The sequence below is a fragment of the Leopardus geoffroyi genome, chromosome D1 (assembly GCF_018350155.1).
Source record: "Leopardus geoffroyi isolate Oge1 chromosome D1, O.geoffroyi_Oge1_pat1.0, whole genome shotgun sequence".
Classification (NCBI taxonomy): Eukaryota; Metazoa; Chordata; class Mammalia; order Carnivora; family Felidae; genus Leopardus; species Leopardus geoffroyi.
Genome location: NC_059329.1, coordinates 109,623,378 through 109,645,729, shown reverse-complemented (window position 1 = coordinate 109,645,729; position 22,352 = coordinate 109,623,378). Strand labels below are relative to the sequence as shown.

General features: G+C 48.1%; 1 protein-coding gene across 3 annotated transcripts; it reads right to left on the bottom strand.

Moving 5' to 3' along the window:
* Positions 1-719: 719 nt before the first annotated feature.
* Positions 720-22,148, bottom strand: BBS1 (Bardet-Biedl syndrome 1). 3 transcript variants are annotated; one of them, XM_045485944.1, is made up of 17 exons: positions 22,038-22,148; positions 21,630-21,706; positions 21,461-21,495; positions 17,885-18,157; positions 17,723-17,769; positions 17,545-17,583; positions 17,353-17,425; positions 12,935-13,066; positions 12,092-12,198; positions 10,577-10,697; positions 10,252-10,410; positions 8,777-8,846; positions 8,136-8,294; positions 5,371-5,504; positions 4,234-4,368; positions 3,582-3,668; positions 720-3,353 (listed from the first exon to the last, which is right to left on the bottom strand). In XM_045485944.1, exons 1-17 carry the CDS (start codon positions 22,082-22,084, stop codon positions 3,267-3,269), a joined length of 1,782 nt encoding a protein of 593 aa, XP_045341900.1. In that variant the 5' UTR covers positions 22,085-22,148; the 3' UTR covers positions 720-3,266. The 3 variants fall into 3 exon arrangements, with proteins under 3 accessions (XP_045341900.1, XP_045341899.1, XP_045341901.1); XM_045485943.1 differs by having other exon boundaries at positions 21,630-21,733; positions 22,038-22,126; XM_045485945.1 differs by having other exon boundaries at positions 21,999-22,105.
* Between the last annotated feature and the right edge of the window lie 204 nt (positions 22,149-22,352).

The following is a 22,352-nucleotide window of genomic DNA, read 5'->3' as shown; positions in this document are numbered from 1 at the left end:
CAGAACATAGGACAGAAAGACAATATGAGAGAAGAGAGAAGAAAAACAGACGATCAATCCTGTTCTCTCTGGAATTCCCATTTATCAGGTGCTCGGTTAATGAGAATTCCAGAGAGAAGAGAGAAAATGGGAGGAAATCGCTTAAGAAACAAAATTTCGTAGAAGTGAGGGATGTACATTTCCACCTCACAGCACAACAAATAACTTCACACACGTAAGTCATGTCCTGACATTTCAAAACAAGAAGGCCAGGAGCAAAAATGGCATGCAACTTCTCAACAGCATTACCAAAAATCAGAGCACAAGGGAATACCGCCGTAAAAATGATTTTCTTGCATGAAAACTATTTTCAACTTCAAATTTTATGACCTGCTATCACACATGTATGTGAATGGGATAAAGAAATTTTTAGACAGTGTACTAAAATTTTTTAACTCTAGTGACTTTTTAAAGGCAGTACTGTGGATACACTCCACCAAATGAGAGGTAAAAGAACTGTAAGGATGAAGAGAAGGGGCCCAGGAGTCAGAGGCTCTAGTCAGGAGAAATAGTCTGCAGTATTTCTAGAGAGCAAACAGTCCTCACTGAGGCAGGGGATGATGGGAAGTATCCAGAAAAACAAAGTAACTGTCAGAATGGATGAGGGAAGAATGAACAATTGCTACATACAGAAAACTAACCAAATGAAAAAAAAAATAAAGGCAATTATTAACTCCATGAAAAATTAAAAGGTAATTTAATTATATCCCAATTTTGGCTCTGCAGGGAATAACTTTCATATAGTAAGATAAACAGCCATCTAAACAGTAAGTATTGATTTACCTAAAAACTGGGGAGAAAAGGCGCAAAGTACTCCACAAGAGAGCTAAAGCCTCGCCTTTTACAATAGGGACCCAACAGATAGTGTCTAGAATGATAAATCAAGCAAGAGTAGTATAAGCATATTTTTAAGATAAATAGCTAATGGACACCTGGCTGGCTCAGTCAGTGGAGTATGCGACTCGTGATCTTGGAGTTGAGTTCAAGTCCCACCACTGGATGCAGAGATTACTTAAAAAAATAGCTAAGAGAACTGAAAATGATTGTAACAAGGGAGCAGTAGTGGGGAATGGGGAGAATTTTCTCGTTATAAACTAATTCCATAGTACTAAGTAGGTACGTGGTTTTAGATAAATACTTTTTTAAAAGATAATAGCTTCCCTCATCCCTAATGTACACAATCTCCTGGAGCTCCAACTAGTGAGTGCACTGGGTACCATGCACTGTTCCTGGTTTCATATTGCTTTATGTATACTTGTCCACATCAGTGCAGTTCATGTATTTTTAATAATAGATACATAGTATTACATCACACAAACTCTCTTTAGGTGCTGGGCATAGGAAGCTTCTCCACTTCCATCATCATGAATAGCTACAAACTAGACTTGGTGTTCCGAGCTCACACAGTCATCACGTGATTGGGGAAGAAAAGATTGTATGGTCATATGGCCCAGTGAAGAGCTAGCCCAGCCCCAGTGACAGAGCTCCAGCGATAAGCGGCTTACTACCTTCTAGAGCAGGCCTTTCCATCTCTGCCAAGCTCTCTTAGGAAGCTCTGCAGGTTAAACCTCCTGCTTCATCCAACTGTGACTCACTTGGCTTGATCTAGAGACCCTTCACCACCCTGACCCAATTAATCTATGTCTACAAGCGGCCACGCTCTGCACAGAGGAGGGGGATGGGCTCTTTCTTTGGTCCATACCCCATTCTTTCTTAACCTGGCCCCAGAATGCATTCCTTGGGGGGGTTTGGGCTGAGCCGAGAGCTGTGTCACCCCAATCCCTTGCTGGGGTCCTGGACAAGAGGTTATTGCCCGGCCATGGCAGTTAGTGTGGGGCCCTTGGTCTCAAGGGCAAAAGCCCTGCAGTTACTCCTGTCAAATCCCCCCTTTCTGGAGTGGAGTCCTCATTTCCTCTAGAGCGGCTGCCAAGCTCACAGGATGCTAGAGCTCAATTTGGTCACAAACTGCCTCATTTTACATGTGGGGAAACTATAGCCTAGAAGGATTTGGTTACTTCCCACAAGCCTGAGGTACCATATGCTAGGCTGCACCTGGTCATACAGAGGAAAAGACAGGTGCTCAGGGAGCAGGGTTCCTGGCTCCTAAGTGTTGGTTCAAGGTGGCCCTGGTAGCACCAGCCTAACACTGGCCAGGGCTCAGGAGGCACTGAGGTCCGGGACTGTGGGTCTAGGGCCCTTGTGGTCTGAACATGTGCTTTCCCTCAGTCTTTAGCCTCACTCAACACCTCTGGTCCATGCCTTTCCAGCTAATGCCACTGCCCAGTAAACTTTCCACTTACACGATTGATCTGGGCTCCAGGGCACAGAAGAGCAGTTCTGGGCTTCTGCCTCCTGTGCCACCTCCCCAGGGCCAGGAAACGCCTCTCCTGCGCACCCCAGCCCCACTTGTGCTCTAACTGAGCCTTCCTCTCCTGGGACGCTCTTTCTGGACACGAGCGACCAAGTCAGGAGCGGCAGTTGTGTGGTATTCAGAAGCCCGGTGGGGGCTGGGGCCACTAGCTCCTGGCACGGGCGCCCTATGCTTTCCTGGCACCACCTCCTCCCTTGGCGATCTTCATGGAGCATCACAGGCCTGAGGCTTTGGCTGAGCCCAAGATTTCAGGAAAGGCCCCTGTGGGGAGGCAACTACTCCCTAGGCTCCCTTGTTTGGCTCACAAGGAGAAATCAGAGCATGTGTTTTGCCTGTAATCTGACCAGCATCAGACAAGCCTCTGGAACCCCAGGGAGCAACAGGGGGCTCGGTCTCACCCAAGAAAAGCCTCTGATTACCCCAGGCCAGGTCGTGGCCAATTCTGGCCTGGGCCTGCAGCAACCCAGGAGTAATGTGCCTACAGAAAGCAGCAAAGGAGAAGGCTGGGCCCGAGCTCCTCATCTCACCTTGACCACTTCAGAGATCTTCCTTCGGCCCTGGGGGTGATTTCTGGACGAAAGTGGGGAGGATGAAGGACAGCAGTAGTCTGGTGGGCAAATGCCTGGGTTTTCCTGAGGGGGAAGGAGCTGAACCTCCTGGGTACTCACTGACCTGCTGCTATCGGTCACCCAGCAGTCAGGGTGGTGAGAACGGGGACACTTAGGAGAGGAGAAGGAAACCGTGGCCCCAACACACTGCTGCCCGGGGACTGGGCCATTGACTCTGCCCAGCTGAGTGGAAGCGGCTGAATCTTCCTGGTCCCGATTCTACAGGGGCTTTAACACCAGTCCAGGGGTCAGGCGGCTGCCAGCCCCTCGCTCACGGGCATGTTGATGTGGGCACTCAGGAGGGGTGCACTCTGGCCTTCACGAAGCACCAGCACCTACGGAGGAAGTGCCGTGGCAGTAGGGGCATGCCCCCTTGACTTCCTGCTCCCTGCAAAGGCCAAGCCCAGCCTGGTCTGCGCTGGTCCCAGTGACAGGCCACCAGGGTTCTGTCAAAGGGGATGGGGAGGCTGCAGACACCCACCCGGACCTGGCAGCCATGTGGGGGCCTTGTCCACCTCACTCTCACTGTCTCCCCGACGTGGTACCAAAAGTGGGCGACCTACCTTGATAATGTCCGAGATGCCCTTGTCACTGAGACTCTCCACAAAGGTCTCTAGTGGGTAGCTGAGCCCTGGCACCAGCAAGGGGACCTGCGTTTGGGGACAGACAGGTAAGGAAATCAGCTCTCATGCCTGGACAGTGTTTGGCAGATTCCAAAGCACTCTCACACCTGCTATAGCAGCTGAATTCAGCATAGGCCTGGCAGGGCGGGTGGGGCTGATGGGCCCATTCACAGGGCATATGGGTTCAGTGAGGGGAGTGGACGCTCGAGGACCACATGTATGTCCAGGATCAAATTGGATCTGGGGGGGAAATTAGGCCCTTCACTCTGTGGAAAATTTTCCTTGGGGCAGAAAGAGGCTCCCATTCCCACCACAGGCATGGCTGCGAGGCAGGATGGGCTCTGGGTTCTGGCTCTTCTCCTAGAACCTTCCGTATGGCTCCTTGAGACCTCTCTCAGGCCGGGAGAAAAGCAGCCAAGGCAGGTCTTGGGCATTCTCCCCAGGGGAGGACCCTGCCATACCCCAGCCTGGTCTGTGGCTGTGGCCACCTGCCAGCTCCCTCACCACTGACCTGTTAGGGCTCTGTGGGCACCTAATCAGGCCCTAGCCTGGTCTTCCCCTCAATCCATGTCTGAGTGGGGCAGCCCAGTACCTTGAAGAAGGCCCGGGGCAGGGCGTAGAGCACCTCGTTGTACAGGAAGCAGACCAGCAGCCCCAGGATGGGTCGGGCTGCTGAGGTGTTCTGCAGGTGAAGTGTGAGCTTAAAGGTGGGACCCAGGCCCTGAACCTGTGGAGAAGGTGGGGTGGGTGGAGGAAGCCCTTAGGAACAGTGGCCTTGGGCACTGAATCCCATGTGCCCTGGCCCTGTCCTCCTGCTTTGTCATCAATGTTCTCGAGTTACTCTCTTCCAACTGCTCTAACGTATCGTCCTGCCCCTCAAAAGGTCCCTCAGAAGCCCAGAGGCTAGTTCCTGTTTGTACAGGGATCAGCAAAGGCCAAGTGGGGTAAGGGGCTTGATGTAGACTGCACAGGAAGCTGGTCAGAGGCAGAGCTGGCCCAGAGATGAAAGCCCAGCTCCCACCTACGGCCTCACCACTGTCCCTGCTGCTCTCTTCCCAGGATCTGACTTCCTCCCACTCTCACCCTAGGGTAGGCGCAGGGATTTCATGTTCCTCCCTTTCATTCTCAGTTGCTTTGTAGCCTCTCCCTCTATCTATCTACTTCCTTTAGGGAAAGAGAAATCGGAAACCCATTTGGGTCAGACAGCACGCCTCTGGGACCCATTTAGCCCAGATGACCTTGAGGTTTCTTGTGTCTGAGTGCAGGGTCTCCTCCTCCCGTGCACGTCTCAGGACTTCCCTTCCCTGTAGCAGGCAGTCCTAGCCCCCAGGCTGCCCACAGTTACTGAAACAAACAGCTTTCTTCCTTGTACCGCAGCCGTCAGAGTCCCTCCAGTCCCGGGAAGAAATGTCCCAAGGTGACTACTTGTGTGCCCTGCCCCAAATGCGGGGGCTTGTTTTGAGGCACGGCATGGGCCGAAGGAGCTGGAGAGTGTGGCCCGCTCCACGGCCCGCTGAGGGGAAGAGGCAGCACAGCAGAGGGGAGGAGAGAGAGCACCCTCCTACAGGAAGACAGACACCTGGTCTCTGGGCCTCTGGGAGGGGAGAGGGGGGCACAAGGCCTAGTGGGCTCAGAACTGGCTCTGGGGCTGAGGGGTTCCTACCCACCCTTGCCCTCTGCCCCTCTGGCCCTGAGGTGGCCTGACTGCCCCCTAGCCCTGGGTGCTCACCACAGCGTGCAGCTTGAGGGGCTCCCGGGCTGTCACAGATACAGGATTCAGGCTGGACTCCAGGGCCTGCACGTAGGCGCGGGCAGTCCGGAGGCGCAGCAGGTAGAGGTCGGTCTGGAAGGTCCGGTGCATGGCTGAGGAGAGGCACACAAAGGGCTGGTGCCGGAGGGAAGGAGGGAAGGAGGGGGCAGAGGCAGGGGAGAGGGTGTCTTGCGCGGGCTGCTGTTCAGACAGCACAAGAGGACGGCAGGGGCCGCAGGAGCTGGGAACGTGGGAAAGGGAGGACCAAGGTGCAATAGCCTGGCCTCGGTCCGGTGACACTGGACGCCGTGGGCCACACGCTGGCTGCCTCCTGCTTTCTGGTTTCCTACCACCGCACAATCCCACTCTCCGGGATGGCTCCTTCGATTTCGCCCTAAGGGCTAGCATTCCCTTAAGTCTTGTCCTTGGTCCTCTTCCTCTATGCCCTGCCCCGGCTGTGAGCACTCCACTGAGGAACAGCTTCGAGCTCCTGAGGGTGGGGACTTGTCACTACCGAGGCTGCAGCGCCCCGCTCAGGACCGGGCCCACGTCCACTCTCAGTCCTGCTTCCAGCTGCCTGATGGTCACCACCCGGACGTCCCATCGACATCTCGAACTCAACACCGCGGACACGCACGTCATTCCCCCGACTCCGTCACTGCGTCCCCATCCACCAACGTGCCCAGGCTCACCTCTCACGGTTACTCATTTGCCAAGGTCTGAGGACTCTTCCTCAAAGCCGCCTCCGGAGCCCATGCCCTCTTCATTCCCCCGGGACCCTCTTCCAGGCTTAGCACACTGGCTTGCCAGTGGGTCCTCGCCCTTCCACGCGTGTCAGGCGCCTCCCACCCCTCAGAGGTTTCATGTCTGGACGTTAGCCTGTTAGCCCGTCTATTAGTCTTTCCTTTTTCGTCTAGTACTTTTACAACTTATTTTTAATTTACTCAGAATTCATTTTTGTGTCTGGTATGAAGTAGAGTTCTAACTTTTTTTTTCTAGAAGCATGCAGTCCCAATTATGTTTTTTGGACAGGCTTTCCTTTCCCCACTAATTTGAAACAACACCTTTAACATAAACTGACTTTTCCCATACACGAGGGTCTGTTTCTGGACTTTCTAAATGTGCCCTGGATCGATATCAATCTCCGTATCACACCACAGCTGCTAATTCCTACAGCTTTCTAGTTCATATAGTTCCTTCTGCTGAGAGGCTATGTCCCTCATTCTTTTTTTTTTTTTTTTTTTTTTTTAATGTTTATTTATTTGCAGGGGGTGGGGGGGTGGTGCAGGGAGGGGCAGAGAGAGAATCCCAAGCAGGCTCTGCACCATCAGCCCAGAGCCTGATGAGGGGCTCAAACCCACGATGATGAGATCGTGACCTCAGCCAAAATCAAGAGTTGGATGCTTAACTGACGGAACCACCCAGGCACCCCAAAGGTCCCCTCATTCTTAAATTCCATCCCCCAATTTCTTAGATTTACTGAAAATCAACCGGCAAGTCCTCAAAATAAACCCTATAGGGATTTTCACTGTAACGTTGCTATGTTCCTAGATTAATTTTAGAAGCTGTTAATTAATCAGCAGCTTTAAAGCATTAGGTCTTGCTACCCTGAGAGTCTCATCATTGAAATATTCAGATGGTCTTTTATGTTCTTGAGAGCAGTTTTATAACTTTCTTTCTTAGACTGACATTTTCTAGGGATTTTGTTGCCATTGTGAATGGAAACTTTGGATTTTCCAACTTGGTATATACCAAATTATTGAATTTTGCATATTTTACATTTGGTCACTTTAGAGAACTTCCTAATTATTTCTTGAATGCTTCAATTGTTTCTCTTGGATTCTCTCAGCTACAACAGCCTGCTAGCTCTTTTATCCTCTAATTTACCCTTTAAAACTATCAGCAAGGTCCCTTTATAAGACAGAGCTGGTCGAGTCACTGTATTTTTCGGCTTAACATCTTTCCCAGCCCCCACTACCTAGAATCAACCAAACATCTTAGCTTTGCACTCCAGGCCCTTTCGGAGCCAGCTCTGCCCTGCCTTTCCAGCCCCTGGTCTGGCCCCCCTGGCCTTCCTGCACTACACCCGCGACCACGTGGAAGATGCCACTTAAATCCAGGTAGGATCCTGTGACTCTACTCACGCCTCTGCCTGAATCTCCCTTCCCTATCCTTCTCTGGCTGGTGGACTTATAATCATTTTAGGGTGAAGTCCAGTGTCACCTCTCTCTGAAGCCTCTCCCAGGCGCCCAGGCAAACTTCCTCACTCTTGTGAGTCTCAACAGCCCTTTGCAGAGACCTCTTCTACATCTGTCACGCGTGTGAAATTCGCAAGGTAGACTGAGTTCCTAAGGTAGGGGTCTAAACCTATTTCAAGGCATTTGGCACAAGGCCTGGCATAATCCTGGGTACCGAATGAAGGGAAGAATCAATGAAAGAGCAAGAAAAACTGAATAGGAAAAGGAAGAACCCTGGTCAAATTCAGCTTCTCTCATGAGAATTCCTGCGTCTAGAAGCAACTGTTCTCCCCTCTGCATTCGAAGGGCGTGTGCCCTCACCCACAGGATCTCCCACCTTGAGGCAGTTATTGGAGGTAGGGGACACCTCCTAGGCTGTCTCTGGACTTCCAGAGGCAGGAAAGCTGCCTGGTTGCCCAGTGCTTGGGGCACCCAGGCGGGTTCACCCAATTCTTGCTGCTTTAGAGCAATGGAGAAGGAAGAGGCAGGACCTGGCCCGAGACTCACCGGTGCCAGCCTCCCGCTCTCGCAGCGTCTGATCCACGTAAAGCCGGGTCTTTCGGGGCACGTTGAGTTTCAAGGCCTGGGCCGGTGGGGGGCCCGCCTCACCTCCCCCTTCCACAAACACCGCCGTACGCTTCAGGATCTTGATAATCAGGCCACCGCCTAGCGAAATGGACAGAAACAGATCTGTCCTCCCAGTTCTACCCTACATTCCCATTCCTTCCTCCCCAAACAATCTGCCTCATATATAGACCCAATTCTGTCCATGTTTGTCTTCCTGCTGAGATTCTGGGTATCTAGAAGGAATAAAGGATGTTTTAATAATGTCCTATTATCCATCCGTTCATTCAGTAGTTACTTATTAACTATTGTGATGTTAATAGTTAATTAACATAATAAATGTTAATTAAATATTGTGATGTCTCCTCAGACACTGAGGAGACTGGGGTGAACTGGAAACACTGGCGCCTGCGAAGTGAAACCAAACTGCTGATGAGCTGGCCTCAGACAGGACATGTGTCTACAAGCCTCGCTTCCCAAACCCAGGCCTGCCTATGCTTCACATCCACATCTTCCTTCCTAGGATCTAGCCTGTCACCTTTGCGTCTAACTCTAAAACTCTTGCCAGGTCTAAGTCTGCTCACCTCGTGTGGTCATGATGAGGGTGTTATCCTCCCGCCCATACCGGCCAAAACAAAGGCTGGTCACTGCATCCTGTGGTGGAGACACCAGGACTTAGTTGGGAAAATACCATGGAGAGGAGAGCAAGACTGGGGTGGAGTGATAAGGCTGGGAGACCCCAGATATGATAGAATAAAGAGATGTGAGGTAAGGCCCGGGGCAATGCTGCCTCTGAAATATTTCCTCTATTTCTCATCTCCCATCCAATCTCACTGCCGCAGTCACAGTTCCAGACTGAATGTCATTGGGCTTCTGGGGCCACCTTTCTAACAGGTCCCCAGCCTGGTCTTTCTCCTTAATCTGTCCTTCACACTGATGCCTTTCAAAAATATAAACAGGATCGTGTCTATTTTCTGCCAAAAAAATTCCCATGGCTTTTGTCCTCCTGGTTAGAACAACTTAAGGCCTTCCACATCAGACTCCAACCTCCCTTTACTGTCCCTCTCCTCTTTACCCTCCTCCCACCCCTACAGCAGGCCTATAGTTCAAACCAACTGCTCTCAAACTTTACACATACACACACACACGTTTCACATGTGATATAACCTGAGCTTGCTTTCCTTTTTAATGCTGATTTATTTTTGAGAGAGACAGAGACAGAGACAGAGACAGAGTATGAGCAGGCAAGGGGTAGAGAGAGAGGGAGACGCAGAATCCGAAGCAGACTCCAGGCTCAGAGCTGTCAGCACGGAGTGTGATGGGGGGCTCGAAGCCACGAACTGTGAGATCATGACCTGAGCTGAAGTTGGACGCTTAACTGACTGAGCTATCCCGGTGCCCCTCTTTTTCTTTTCTTAAGTAGGCTCCACGCCCAATGTGGGGCTTAAATTTCCAACCCTGAGATCAAGAGTCACGTGCTCTACCCAGCCGGCCAGGTGCCCCCTCTGAGCTTTCTTTTTTATGTTGCTGGTTGTGGCCCCGTTAAGTTAATTTAATGACCCACAACTTAGTGTTTGAAAAACTCTAATCCAAATTCCTCAAGCCACCTGTATTCCTTAATCAAGAACATTCATGCCTCTCAGCCTTTGTTCATGCTGTTTTCAGTCTGGAATATTCTTTATGTATTCACTTGGCAAATTGTTTCAAGGCCCAGAGGAACTGCCACTTGCTATGAAATGGCTTGTGAGTTCCACCCCCATTTATCCTTCACCACCCCCCCAGTTGCTAGGCCCCTCTGTGCTTTTTCACTACTTTGTTCCGCTTTAGACTTGCTTGTATTTGAATTAGCGGTGTCTCTGGCTAGCTGTCATCTTAAATTATAAATTCCCTGAAGGCAGGATTTAGACATTGTTTTATCCCCCACATGGGCTGTGCACATGAGATGCTCAACAAATGTTTCTGAGATACATCAAAAGTCAAGGGCATCAGGTGGGGATCAGGAGAGGCAGCTAAGAAGCCCCAGAGGTGGGACCAGAACAAAGAGGAGTCAGCAGCTCACCGGGGTGCGGATGACATTGAGCAGGGTCTTATCACGGTAAATGCGGACTTCTCCATTGGCCAGCCCAGCCATGACGGCCTGCAGGCCCCGGGAGTGCTGCTCCAGGAGATTCATGGTCAAGATGGCTGCTGGCATTTGCACTGTCCACAGCTTTTTACCCTGGGAGAGAAGAGCTTCTTACCCTGGGAGCGTTCAGGACACAGCGTGGAAAGAAGGGGTGGCTGGAGTTGCAGGGAAAGAGACACCAGAAGGAATCGCTTGCTAAGGGGGACCAGAGACACATACATGGAGGGGCTGGGGGGTGATGCTTGCCCAAAGGCCACACCTTGTGGGTGAAGCCATGCAGGCTGTCTTGGGTGCTGCCCACCACCAGGACCTTGTGTACTCGGACAAGCCCCACAGGCTGGGCGCTCAGCTCGATGCAGTACTTGGGGCGCTTGGCGTCTCTGTGGAATAAAGACACACTCTCCAAGCTCCAGAGCCTCTCCAAGCCTTGCCTTCCCTGGCTGACACTCCTCTTTCTAAGCCCCACAGACTATCCCTGAAGGAACCTGGGCCCCAAAGTAGATGACCATAGTATTGTTTCCACGTTTACCACTTAGCAGCTGTGTGACCTTGGATAACACGAAGTGTGTTTTCTTTCCCAGTCTCCCTGCTGCCTTTACTACAGTGATTTGTGTGATGACCTGGCATTTAATGGTTTACAGTGAGTGTACTTAGGCTAGGTGAAGTGCCACTGGACTTAGGCAGTGTAGCAATTTATCAGAAACGCATGAGAAGTCTGCTATGTGTAGATGCACTGTTTTCAGTTTCCCAGCTTCTAAATCTTAGTTTCTCTTATCAAGAAAGTAGGGGTAAAAAAAAAAAAAAAAAAAAAGAAAGAAAGAAAGTAGAGGTAATTCCTGCCTACTAATCACAGGCTATGGCTCCCCTTTCTTCATATGATGGCCATCAGATGATCATATCCCATCTGATGACCTATCCGAGAGCCTCCCTCTGGTCTCTGGTCCTCCTTCCAATCTACTCTCCACCCAGCAGAGTAATCTCTTAAAAATATAAATGGCTCATAATATTCTTCTGATTAAACCCCATAAGAGTTTTCAAACTCAAAATCTTTATCATGTCCTAACAGGCCATGCCTGGTCTGCACACATCTCTTTCCACCCTCCCCCCTGACCATCAAGCTTGAGGAGCACGTGGCAATGTCTTTTCTATCTTGAATTTGCTTAAGTTTTCTCTGCTTACAACACTTCTTCCCCACTTTTGGAATAACTGGTTCCTTCTTAACCTTCCAAATTATCTCCATAGACAGGTGTTCACTGATCACCTTGGCCCTATTATTTTTGCCCACTGAGCTTGCATTTTTCCTCCAAAGCATGCATCCAATTCGAAATACATCTTGCTTTGTTGACTTTAACATCTGTCTTCCCCTGAGGGCAGGGCCTATGTTTAGTTTATATCATTTAGCAATACATCCTCTATGCTTTATATAATGCTTAAAACATGGTAGGTGCTCCAAAATATTTCTTTAATTAGAAAATGATTATCAGCCTAAAGCATAAAGAAGTGTCACATACCTATAAAGCAATACAGCAAATGGGAGGCTGTTTTTGTTTCTTCCCATCACTGACTGCACTGCTCACGTGCTACAGCCACCTTACCCAGTCTCTCACTTTGCCTGCTCATCACACAAGCCTGCAGGTGGCCCCCTATGCACGTGAGCTCACCTTCCTAGCCAAGTTCCCAGCTCTTTCCACTCCCAAATACCAGCCCCAAAGCCCCTGAAACCAGCCGGTTTCTGAGATGTTCCTTCTGGCCCCACAGACCACGATGCAGTTACCTTCTCAGGATATAGATGTTCCCGTTGCGGCAGGCAGCAGCAAGCCGGAACTCCACATCAAACTGGCCGGAAACATCCAGGAAGACGGGGACGCTGGGTAGGCTCATCTGCAAAGGAGAGGCTCAAACATCCCAATTTTTCTGGTGCCCATCCTTCCCTACCTTGAAATAACGCCTGTGAGTTGGTTCCTTGTCCAAAGTCCCAATCTCCTCATTGTCACCCTGCTGGTCACAGTTTTTGTATACTTTTCCCGGAGGGAAACTCGGCAACAGTTTTGTCTATACCTTTGACAAAACTATGCCACTTCTAGGAATGTACCCTAAAGACGTATTTAGATAAACATGCACAGGGGTTTGGGCAAGGAGGCCTACTGCACTGGTGCTGACAGTAGTGAAAACTGAAAACAATGTAAACATACAATGAGTGATAAGGTAAATAAATTATGGTCCATTTATATAATGGATGTTGTGTGGCCTTTAAAGAAGCTAATGTGGTTTTATACAGATATAGAAAGACACTGATGAGTTCCTAGTATGTGAAAAGAGCAGGTTACGTGATCCTTACCACAAAGCTGTTTTTGTAAAAAAAAATTTATTTATGAGTTATATATCTGTGTCTCAATATAAAAATGTCCAGAAAGACATGCCAAAACTTTAATAGTAGATATTGTGGGTGGTGGTATTTTTGGACATATACTTTTTTCTTTATGCTCATCTACATTTTATAATTTTTCTACAATGTGTATTACCAAGAACTAGGGGCAGGAGATGGGGGAGGGAGTAGAGGGAGGGAATGCAGCCTGGGCCTCAGCTGTGCCGAGGGCCTGGCCCCATACTGACTGACCTTGGCCAAAATGATGAAGGCCTCTGGGTCCAACACCAGGAGCTCCTTGTTCTCAGTGCCCAGCACCAGGCAGGAAACAGCATCCTCGTCAGCCAGGTTCTTCTTCAAGGTGGTCATGGTGGTGATGACTGTCTGTAGAACTCCAGGAGTCAGCCAGGGGGTCCCCACCCACCATCCCCACAGATACCCCAAGGACACCACAGGAGGGAAGAAAGAGAGCAAAGGAGGAGGAAGAGTATCAGAGATGTGATGTAAGTTTTATGTACAAAAGTATTTATGGCAACAAACCTTTTTTTTTTTTTTTCCCCAAAAAAATTTTTTTGATATTTATTTATTTTAGAGACAGAGCACAAGCCGGGGAGGGACAGAGAGAGCCAGAGACAGAATCCGAAGCAGGCTGCAGGCTCTGAGCTGTCAGCACAGAGCCCAATGTGGGGCTTGAACCCACGAACCATGAGCCTGAGCCGAAGGCAGACACCCAACCGACTGAACCACTCAGGTGCCCCAGCAACAAACTTAACTTTCTAACAACAGAGAACTGTTTAAGTCAATTACAAATTTCCATCTGATCAAAAACCACATAGTCATTAAAGAAAAATCACACTTTTAAAAGAAGATTCAATGACAGAGAGAACACTTCTAATGTATTCAGAGAAAAAATGGGTAAAATGTTATGTTAGTATAATCCTCGTTTAAAAACATATGAATATGGCACAAAAACAGACACATAGACCAATGGAATAGAATAGAAACCCCAGAACTAGACCCACAAACGTATGGCCAGCTCATCTTTGACAAAGCAGGAAAGAACATCCAATGGAAAAAAGACAGCCTCTTTAACAAATGGTGCTGGGAGAACTGGACAGCAACATGCAGAAGGTTGAAACTAGACCACTTTCTCACACCATTCACAAAAATAAACTCAAAATGGATAAAGGACCTGAATGTGAGACAGGAAACCATCAAAACCTTAGAGGAGAAAGCAGGAAAAGACCTCTCTGACCTCAGCCATAGCAATCTCTTACTCGACACATCCCCAAAGGCAAGGAAATTAAAAGCAAAAGTGAATTACTGGGACCTTATGAAGATAAAAAGCTTCTGCACAGCAAAGGAAACAACCAACAAAACTAAAAGGCAACCAACGGAATGGGAAAAGATATTTGCAAATGACATATCGGACAAAGGGCTAGTATCCAAAATCTATAAAGAGCTCACCAAACTCCACACCCAAAAAACAAATAACCCAGTGAAGAAATGGGCAGAAAACATGAATAGACACTTCTCTAAAGAAGACATCTGGATGGCCAACAGGCACATGAAAAGATGTTCAGCGTCGCTCCTTATCAGGGAAATACAAATCAAAACCACACTCAGGTATCACCTCACGCCAGTCAGAGTGGCCAAAATGAACAAATCAGGAGAGTATAGATGCTGGAGAGGATGTGGAGAAATGGGAACCCTCTTGCACTGGTGGTGGGAATGCAAATTGGTGCAGCCGCTCTGGAAAGCAGTGTGGAGGTTCCTCAGAAAATTAAAAATAGACCTACCCTATGACCCAGCAATAGCACTGCTAGGAATTTATCCAAGGGATACAGGAGTACTGATGCATAGGGGCACTTGTACCCCAATGTTCATAGCAGCACTCTCAACAATAGCCAAATTATGGAAAGAGCCTAAATGTCCATCAACTGATGAATGGATAAAGAAATTGTGGTTTCTATACACAATGGAATACTATGTGGCAATGAGAAAAAATGAAATATGGCCTTTTGTAGCAACGTGGATGGAACTGGAGAGTGTGATGCTAAGTGAAATAAGCCATACAGAGAAAGACAGATACCATATGGTTTCACTCTTATGTGGATCCTGAGAAACTTAACAGGAACCCATGGGGGAGGGGGAGAAAAAAGAAAAAAAAAAAAAAAAAAAGAGGTTAGAGTGGGAGAGAGCCAAAGCACAAGAGACTGTTAAAAACTGAGAACAAACTGAGGGTTGATGGGGGGGTGGGAGGGAGGGGAGGGTGGGTGATGGGTATTGAGGAGGGCACCTTTTGGGATGAGCACTGGGTGTTGTATGGAAACCAATTTGACAATAAATTTCATATATTAAAAAAAAAATTAAAAAAAATAAAAAAAAATAAAAAATAAAAACATGAATAAAAAAGAACATGCTGGCAGGCGAAACTCATATTTACTCAAATTGATTCTATCTGGACAATGAAATCACAGGTAATGTTTAATTTCTTCATTGTGCTTTTGTAGAATTTCTACAGTGGGCACATGTTCCTTTTATAATTGTGATTAGAGAGAAAACTTTTATTTTTTATTTATTTTTAATGTTTATTTATTTATTTATTTTTTTTTTAATTTTTTTTCAACGTTTATTCATTTTTGGGACAGAGAGAGAGCATGAACGGGGGAGGGGCAGAGAGAGAGGGAGACACAGAATCGGAAACAGGCTCCAGGCTCTGAGCCATCAGCCCAGAGCCCGACGCGGGGCTCGAACTCACGGACCGCGAGATCGTGACCTGGCTGAAGTCGGGCGCCTAACCGACTGCGCCACCCAGGCGCCCCTAATGTTTATTTATTTTTGAGAGAGAGACAGAGTGTGAGCGGGGGAGGGGCAGAGAGAGAGGGAGACAGAATCTGAAGCAGGCTCTGGGCTCTGAGCTGTCAGCACAGAGCTTACACTGGGCTCGAACTCATGAACTACAAGACCATGACCTGAGGACGCTTAACCGACTGGGCCCCCCAGGCTCCCCTGGAGAGAAAACTTTTAAAAGAGAAGAGGATGATCTCTTTTTTAGAAATTTGTCCTATGAAAATAATTTAGCAGGACCAAAATTTTCTCTGGATAAAACTGCTCATTGTGTCTTTTTTTTTTAATGTTTATTTTTATTTATTTTGAGAGAGAGAGAGAGTATGCATGAGCAGTGGAGGGGCAGAGAGAGAGGGAGGGAATCCTAAGCAGACTCTGTGCTGTCAGCACAAAGCCTGACTCAGGGCTTGATCTCACAAACGGTGAGATCATAACCTGAGCCAAAATGAAGAATCAGACACTCAACCAACTGAGCCACCTACGCAACCCATGTGATTATCTTTAAGATTAAAAAAAGAGGAATCATTCTCAATGCCTAGTGAAAAGAAAAAGGTTACAGAAACGTGGATGTTAATGGTTCCCAATTATATAGCTATGACATATATCTTGGAAAGATTGCCTCACTCCCCTAAACTGCATCTTTGAAGCAATAATTAATTCATTTCATGATTTTATACATACTCAAAGATACAACAGTGGATTTAAGCTGCTGATCAGTAGGAGACAACAATATTTCCCACAGAATTGGTCTAAGGCTAGCCAAAAGCTGAGGCATGCGTTGGCCAATGTGTTGGCTCAAGTGGTTTCTACAGGAAGTGGAAGGTTCCCATGAGGCTTTCAAAAATGCAGAGAACAGCTCTGGGATGGGACTGAAGGTCAGGCCCTAGGTCAGGAATCACTAGAGTTTACTGAACAGGTTCATCACTAAAACCATTAAAATGATAATTAAGAAAAATATGAAGTGAACAAAAGGGATACATTTCTTAGCTAATGACCTGCATGTGAACAGTTACATAAACTAAGAATGAAATAATTGACAATTAAGGAAATAATCAAGGGGCCATTAAGAATGGAGTTCTTTTCTTTAAATTTAAACCTTTTTTAAAAATTTATTTTAGAGAGAGAGAGAACAAATGGGGGTGAGGGGCAAAGGGAGAGAGGGGGAGAGGGGGAGAGAGGGAAAGAGAGGGAGGGAGGGAGGGAGGGAGAGAGGGAGGGAGGGAGGGAGGGAGAGAGAGAGAGAGAGAGAGAGAGAGATATCTCAAGCAGTCTCCACGCTCAGTACAGAGCCCAACATGGGGCTTGATCCCACAACCCTGGGATCATGACCAGAGCTGAAATCAAGAGTCGGATGCTCAACTGACTAAGCCACCCAGGCGCCCCAAGAATGGAATTCTTATTAAAGACTGTTTAAATGCTCAAGATACAATGTTACATACTCAAGGAAAACAAATTATAAAGCATATTTGTAAGAAAATGTACCAAAATGGTAAGAATGAGTACCACTGGGTAGTAAGACTATAGTCATTTCTCCTTTATACTTCTCTTTATTGTCTAATGAAAATATGTTATCTTTACTCTTAACAGAAGAAAAGGTATGTAAAGTTCTGTAACTACATATGTTAATTCAAAGCTGCCACTGTTGACTGGAAACGTAAGGCCCTGCCGCTTTGTGACCATTACGTGTGGCAGGGGCTGGAAAGGAAACTATAAACTGATACTAGTGGGGGTTGGTTGTAGAATTTACCACTGATGTTATGAGGTCTTTAAAAAAATTGCCCACCTTTTTTATAGGGAAATAAAGAGCGAAGGGGCATTACCTGCCGCTTGATGGACTTGGATTTGTGCTGGCTCACAAATGCCTCCATTTCACTCAGCTCCAGCTGTAGAAACCTGCACACACAGAGAACTGGCACCTGCATGCCCTGGGCCCACTTCCCTCCACAGGCCATTCCACAGCCACTCCCTCCCCCTGGAGCTTCTGGAGCCCCGTTCCTCCACAGGGCCCTTACCTGAGTGACTGTACCGACAAAGGCACCTCTGCCTTCTCCCTGAAAGGAGAGGGGCAATCGTGGCAGATTTAATTGAGGAACAGGGCCCTGGGGTTCAGACCAAGCACGGGATGAAGGAGAAGGGGTGGGGGGTTAAGGGAGGGGTGGTAGGCATATGAAGGGGAAAGTGGGCTCTCACCGGATGCCTTCCAGCATCTCCTTCAGCGTCAAGGGGTCAATCCGGTCCTGTGACAGCAAGGGAATAAGGTTAAGTCTGTGAGCTCCAGAGGCAGGCAGGGAATGAGGATGACTCAGCGGCGGCCATCTTTGCCTTCTCATTCCCATCCCCGACATCACTTACCTCCTTGGCCTGGTTCCAAAGATCTTGTTCCAGGGGATTTGGCGGCAACTGGGGCAGGCTGAACTTGAAGTAGGGCCTAAGATTCTTATACACATACACACAAGGGCCCGAAGCAAGTGCCAGAGCTGGTGTCCGGGGTTCATGTTGCTCCATAAGGAAGGTGGCGGCCGCAGCTGGCAGTGCAGGTAATGGGCTTTCAGTCAGCACTGTGGGTCCTTTGAGCACCTTCAGGCGGGGATGCTGCCCGCCTGGGCCAAGATCCCCCACCACCAGCTGTAGAAAGAGGCTGGCTTATTCCAGGTTCAGGGTCTAAAGACCTCTCCACTGACCCCCTTCTTGGGCTTAGGCTTTTTGCCAGTGCACATTCATTCACTCCTATATCAATGTACCAAAGGTGTGGGGCAAGGAGACTCTGCAAAAAGGCTTGCAAGTTATATGACCTTGGGAGAGTTGATTAAACTTTCTGAGCCTCAGTTTTCCTACCCGCAAAATGGGAATACCTATCTCATGACACTTGTAGTGAAAATCAAATGAGGTAATGAATTAAGCAACCTGGTGAAGGCTAGTGAGGAGTAGGTGGCAGATGATGTTTTCATTATTCATTTGGGAATCATTTCTTCAGAGCCTGCTTCATGCCAGGCACTATTCTAGCCAGTGAACAGTGGCTAAAGTCAGTGAGGTGCTGGAAACTCATATCTGGGCCTCTGAAGCCTGGCTTCCAAGTGGGAAGAGAAGACAAGCATGCATGCAGACAGGATGTGCTCTGTGGACAGAGAGAAGAACCAAGCTCCCCAGTCTCTCTTTTCCACCCTCCAAACTATCCTCCAAGCTCCTGTGTCTGCCAAGCAAGCCCATTCTCCCAAGTGAGGCCTTCAAGGCCTCTCTGATCTGGTTTCCAACCTGTTTTCCATCACCTTCCAATCTATGCTATTCTCCAGCCAGGATGGGGGCTGCCACAGAGCATCTGGATTCTGAGAATGTACAGTGTGCCAGGAGCCACAGCAGGCACTACATGCATCCTTTCATTTAATCCTTTCAACAACTCATGGGATAGGTACTATTATTAGCCCCATTGCACAGACGGGGAAGCTGTGACTTAGAGATGTTAGGTAAAAGTCACTCAAGCAAGTGGCGGAGCTCGGACTGGAATCTAGGTCTGTCTGAGTCTACACCAGTGGTATTGACTACTATTTTACTTACTTACCTACTTATTTATAGAGTTTGAGTGTGCGTGAGCAGGGGAGGGGCAGAGAGAGATGGAGAGAGAAAGGATCCCAAGCAGACAGCACTGAGCCCGACTCGGGGCTTGAACTCACAAACTATGAGATCCTGACCTTAGACGAAATCAAGAGTTGGACACTTAACCTAATGAACCACCCAGGTGCCCAACTACTTTTATTGGCTTTCCCTTTCTAACTTCAAATTTACTCTTTCAAAATATGCTATAAACTTCCAAGTCTCTGTGCCTCTACTTGTGCTGTTCCCTCTGACTGGAATGCTTCCCCCCTCCCCTCTTCCATACCTTCTTGATACATTTCTTTCATCCTTCAACACCCAGTTCACATGTTACTGCCTCCTGGTGCCTCCAGATAGATTTCACTATTCTCTCCCTGCTGCTCCCATAACACTTTCCATATATTCAATTTTAACATCCTTTTGTTTACTCCATAAAAATTTACTGAGTACCCAATTTGGGCCAGGCACTGGGCTAGATTCTGGGAATCAACAAACTAGCTCTTAAAAGTTATTTCACAAAAGCATCGAATATTTCACATTAGTTATTGGAGCTGTGATTTCTATACCTTTCACTGCTATAAATCCAGTGCCAAGCACACACTAGGTATTCACTCCATATCGATGGATAAATTAAGGGCAGTGTCTGTATCTCTTCCCGACTGTGTACTGATTCATTTCTTTTTTTTTTTTAAGCATAGTTTTCTTTTTTAATTTTTTAAGTCTTTATTTATTTTTGAGAGAGAGACCAAGTGTGAACAGGGGAAGGGCAAGGAGAGGGAGACACAGAATCTGAAGCAAGCTCCAGGCTCTGAGCTGTCAACACTGAGCCCGATGTGGGGCTTGAACTCACGGACTGTGAGATCATGACCTGAGCCGCTCCGATGCCCAACCGACTGAGCTACCCAGGCACCCCCTGATTCATTTCTGACTTTAGTGTCTGCACAATGCCTGACACACAGTAGAGGTTCACTGCACACTTGCCAAGTTGCAGAATGCTTTAAGGACAGGAATTGGAGGCATATGTCCACCGAATTCTCCTGTACTCTCCGTGAAGGGTAGTGTTCCAGACCTATCTTCTAACTGCCCAAATAACATGCCCACTGTGGGTTCAGTGCCCATGGGTGAGCCATAGTGGAACAAACACATGACTGGGAATGCAACCAGACCCAGGTCTGCCACTTTTTACAAAGTCACTAAGCTTACTCAGTCTGAATCTATTTTCCCATTAACAAATTGGGAATAAATATGTATATATGTATGTATGTATGTATGTGAAAATGTTCAAAGAGGGTCTAGTCCAGAAATGGACACTCAATATATGTTAACCCACTTAGCCCAAAATATTCCTCAACCTTTTAAAAACCTGTACCTTTAATTTTAAAATTTATTTATTTATATTTTATTTATCTTTATGCTTTTATTAAACTTACAATTTAACCTTTTTATTAAAGTTTTCAGTCATATACAAAAGCAGAGAGATTAATATAATGAATCCCCAAGTACTCACCATCCAGTTTCAATAATTGGTAACTCATGGCTAATCTTAAAATCTATGCTCATTATATATTTTTAATTTTTAATGTTTACTTATTTTTGAGAGACAGAGACAGAGCATGAGTAGGGAAGGGGCAGACAGAGAGGGAGACACAGAATCCAAAGCAGGCTCTAGGCTCTGAGGTGTCAGCACAGAGCCTGACTGGAGGCACAAACCCATAAACTATGAAATCATGACCTGAGCTGAAGTCGGATGCTTAACCAACTGAGCCACACAGGCGCCCCTATTTATTTATTATTTTAGAGAGAGGGAGAGCATGCAAGCGGTGGAGGGAGCAGAAAAAGAGAGAGACAGAATCCCAAGTAGGCTATACTCAGTGCAGAGCCCTAGGTGGGACTCCATCCCATGACCCTGGGATCACTACCTGAGCCAAAAACAACAGTCGGCCATCAACGACTGAGCCAATCAGATGCCCCTTGCCCTTTTAATAAACATAAAGCTCTCTCTTCCCTCCCTTCTACTTGCTCTCCAGATTCCAACGCCCCACTCCCAACCAACGGATGTGCCCTTCCAGCAAGGAGTTATGTCAAGTTAACAAAATTAAGAGGCTTTGTCTTGGCAGAATCCCCAGCAGCATTTTGTTCTGCTTTGCTTTCTGCAGTCTGTATTCTGAAATCAACAAGTTCTCTTCACTGTCCACATAAAAATAAAATTTGACACTAAATGTACTTTTTCAGGGTACATGAGCTCCAGATTATGCTGAACTTCTTTGGAGCCATCAGGAAACCTCATTTCTGATATCTCCCCACCCCCCAATTCTCTTTCAGCTGAGGGGATACGCTTACCTTGTACTCCCCATCCCCATGCAAATCTGCCAGCGCTGGAAAACACAAAAGGGCCATAAACCGGGGTTTCAGAATCTTTGAGGCTTCACTACAGAACCATTATTTGACCCCTCCACCCCACTCCCCCCCCCCCCCCCAGAAGCAAGGGTTCCTGGTCCCAGAGACTCACCCAGGCAGCTGGAAAAGGTGTGGATGTTGGCCACGGGGTCGTAGTGTGCGTCCAGCCATTTCGAACTGGCCTCGTTGCTGGGAGAGGAGGGAAAGAGTTGGGCGCTGAGTCCCAAGGGAGAGTAATAAAACTTTGAGGGGGCTAGTCTCAGAGTGAAGTGTGTAGGGCGCTCTGAAATGGGGATACAGAACCTCTGGGTCCAAGTCCAGGCTCCACCACAGGCTCCCTGAGTGACCCCGAGTCACACACACGCATATTCACTCCTTGGGTCTGTTTCCCTACTTGATCCCTAAAATCCGTTCAAGGACACCCGGTGCCTTCCGAGAACCGCAGGTGCCCAGATCCCAGGGCCCAAGACCCCCTCTTTACATTTATAGGAAAGGAGGCCTCGAAGACCCCGGCCTTCACCTCTCAGCTCGGCCGCAGTCGGAATCAGACGAAGACGCAGCAGCCATCTTCGCAGACGTCGCCTTGGCAACCGGCTGCGGCCAGCCGCCGCGCAACGCCCAATAACGTCCGGGCTCGGGGAAGCGCGCGTACAAAGGTTCCGGGCACTCAGCCTTCCGGCCCAGGACAGGGAGGTCACCGTGCGGCAGACGCTGCACTAGGTTGAGCTTCTGCCTGCTGAGGCGCAGTCTCTCGTCCCAGCTCATAGGTTTTACCTTTGCTCCTTCCCAGCCTGAACTTGGGGGCCCTGGAATCTCTGGGTTATTGACAGGACCC

Bases quoted from the DNA above. Each gene is read 5' to 3' on its own strand.
- BBS1 (XM_045485943.1), bottom strand. From the start codon at position 22,084: ATGGCTGCTGCGTCTTCGTCTGATTCCGACTGCGGCCGAGCTGAGAG. The intron at 17,426-17,544 runs GTAAGGGCCCTG...CTGTGTGTGCAG, and splicing joins TTGTCGGTACAGTCACTCAG to GTTTCTACAGCTGGAGCTGA. The intron at 10,411-10,576 runs GTGTGGCCTTTG...CTTCTCTCCCAG, and splicing joins TGCATGGCTTCACCCACAAG to GGTAAAAAGCTGTGGACAGT.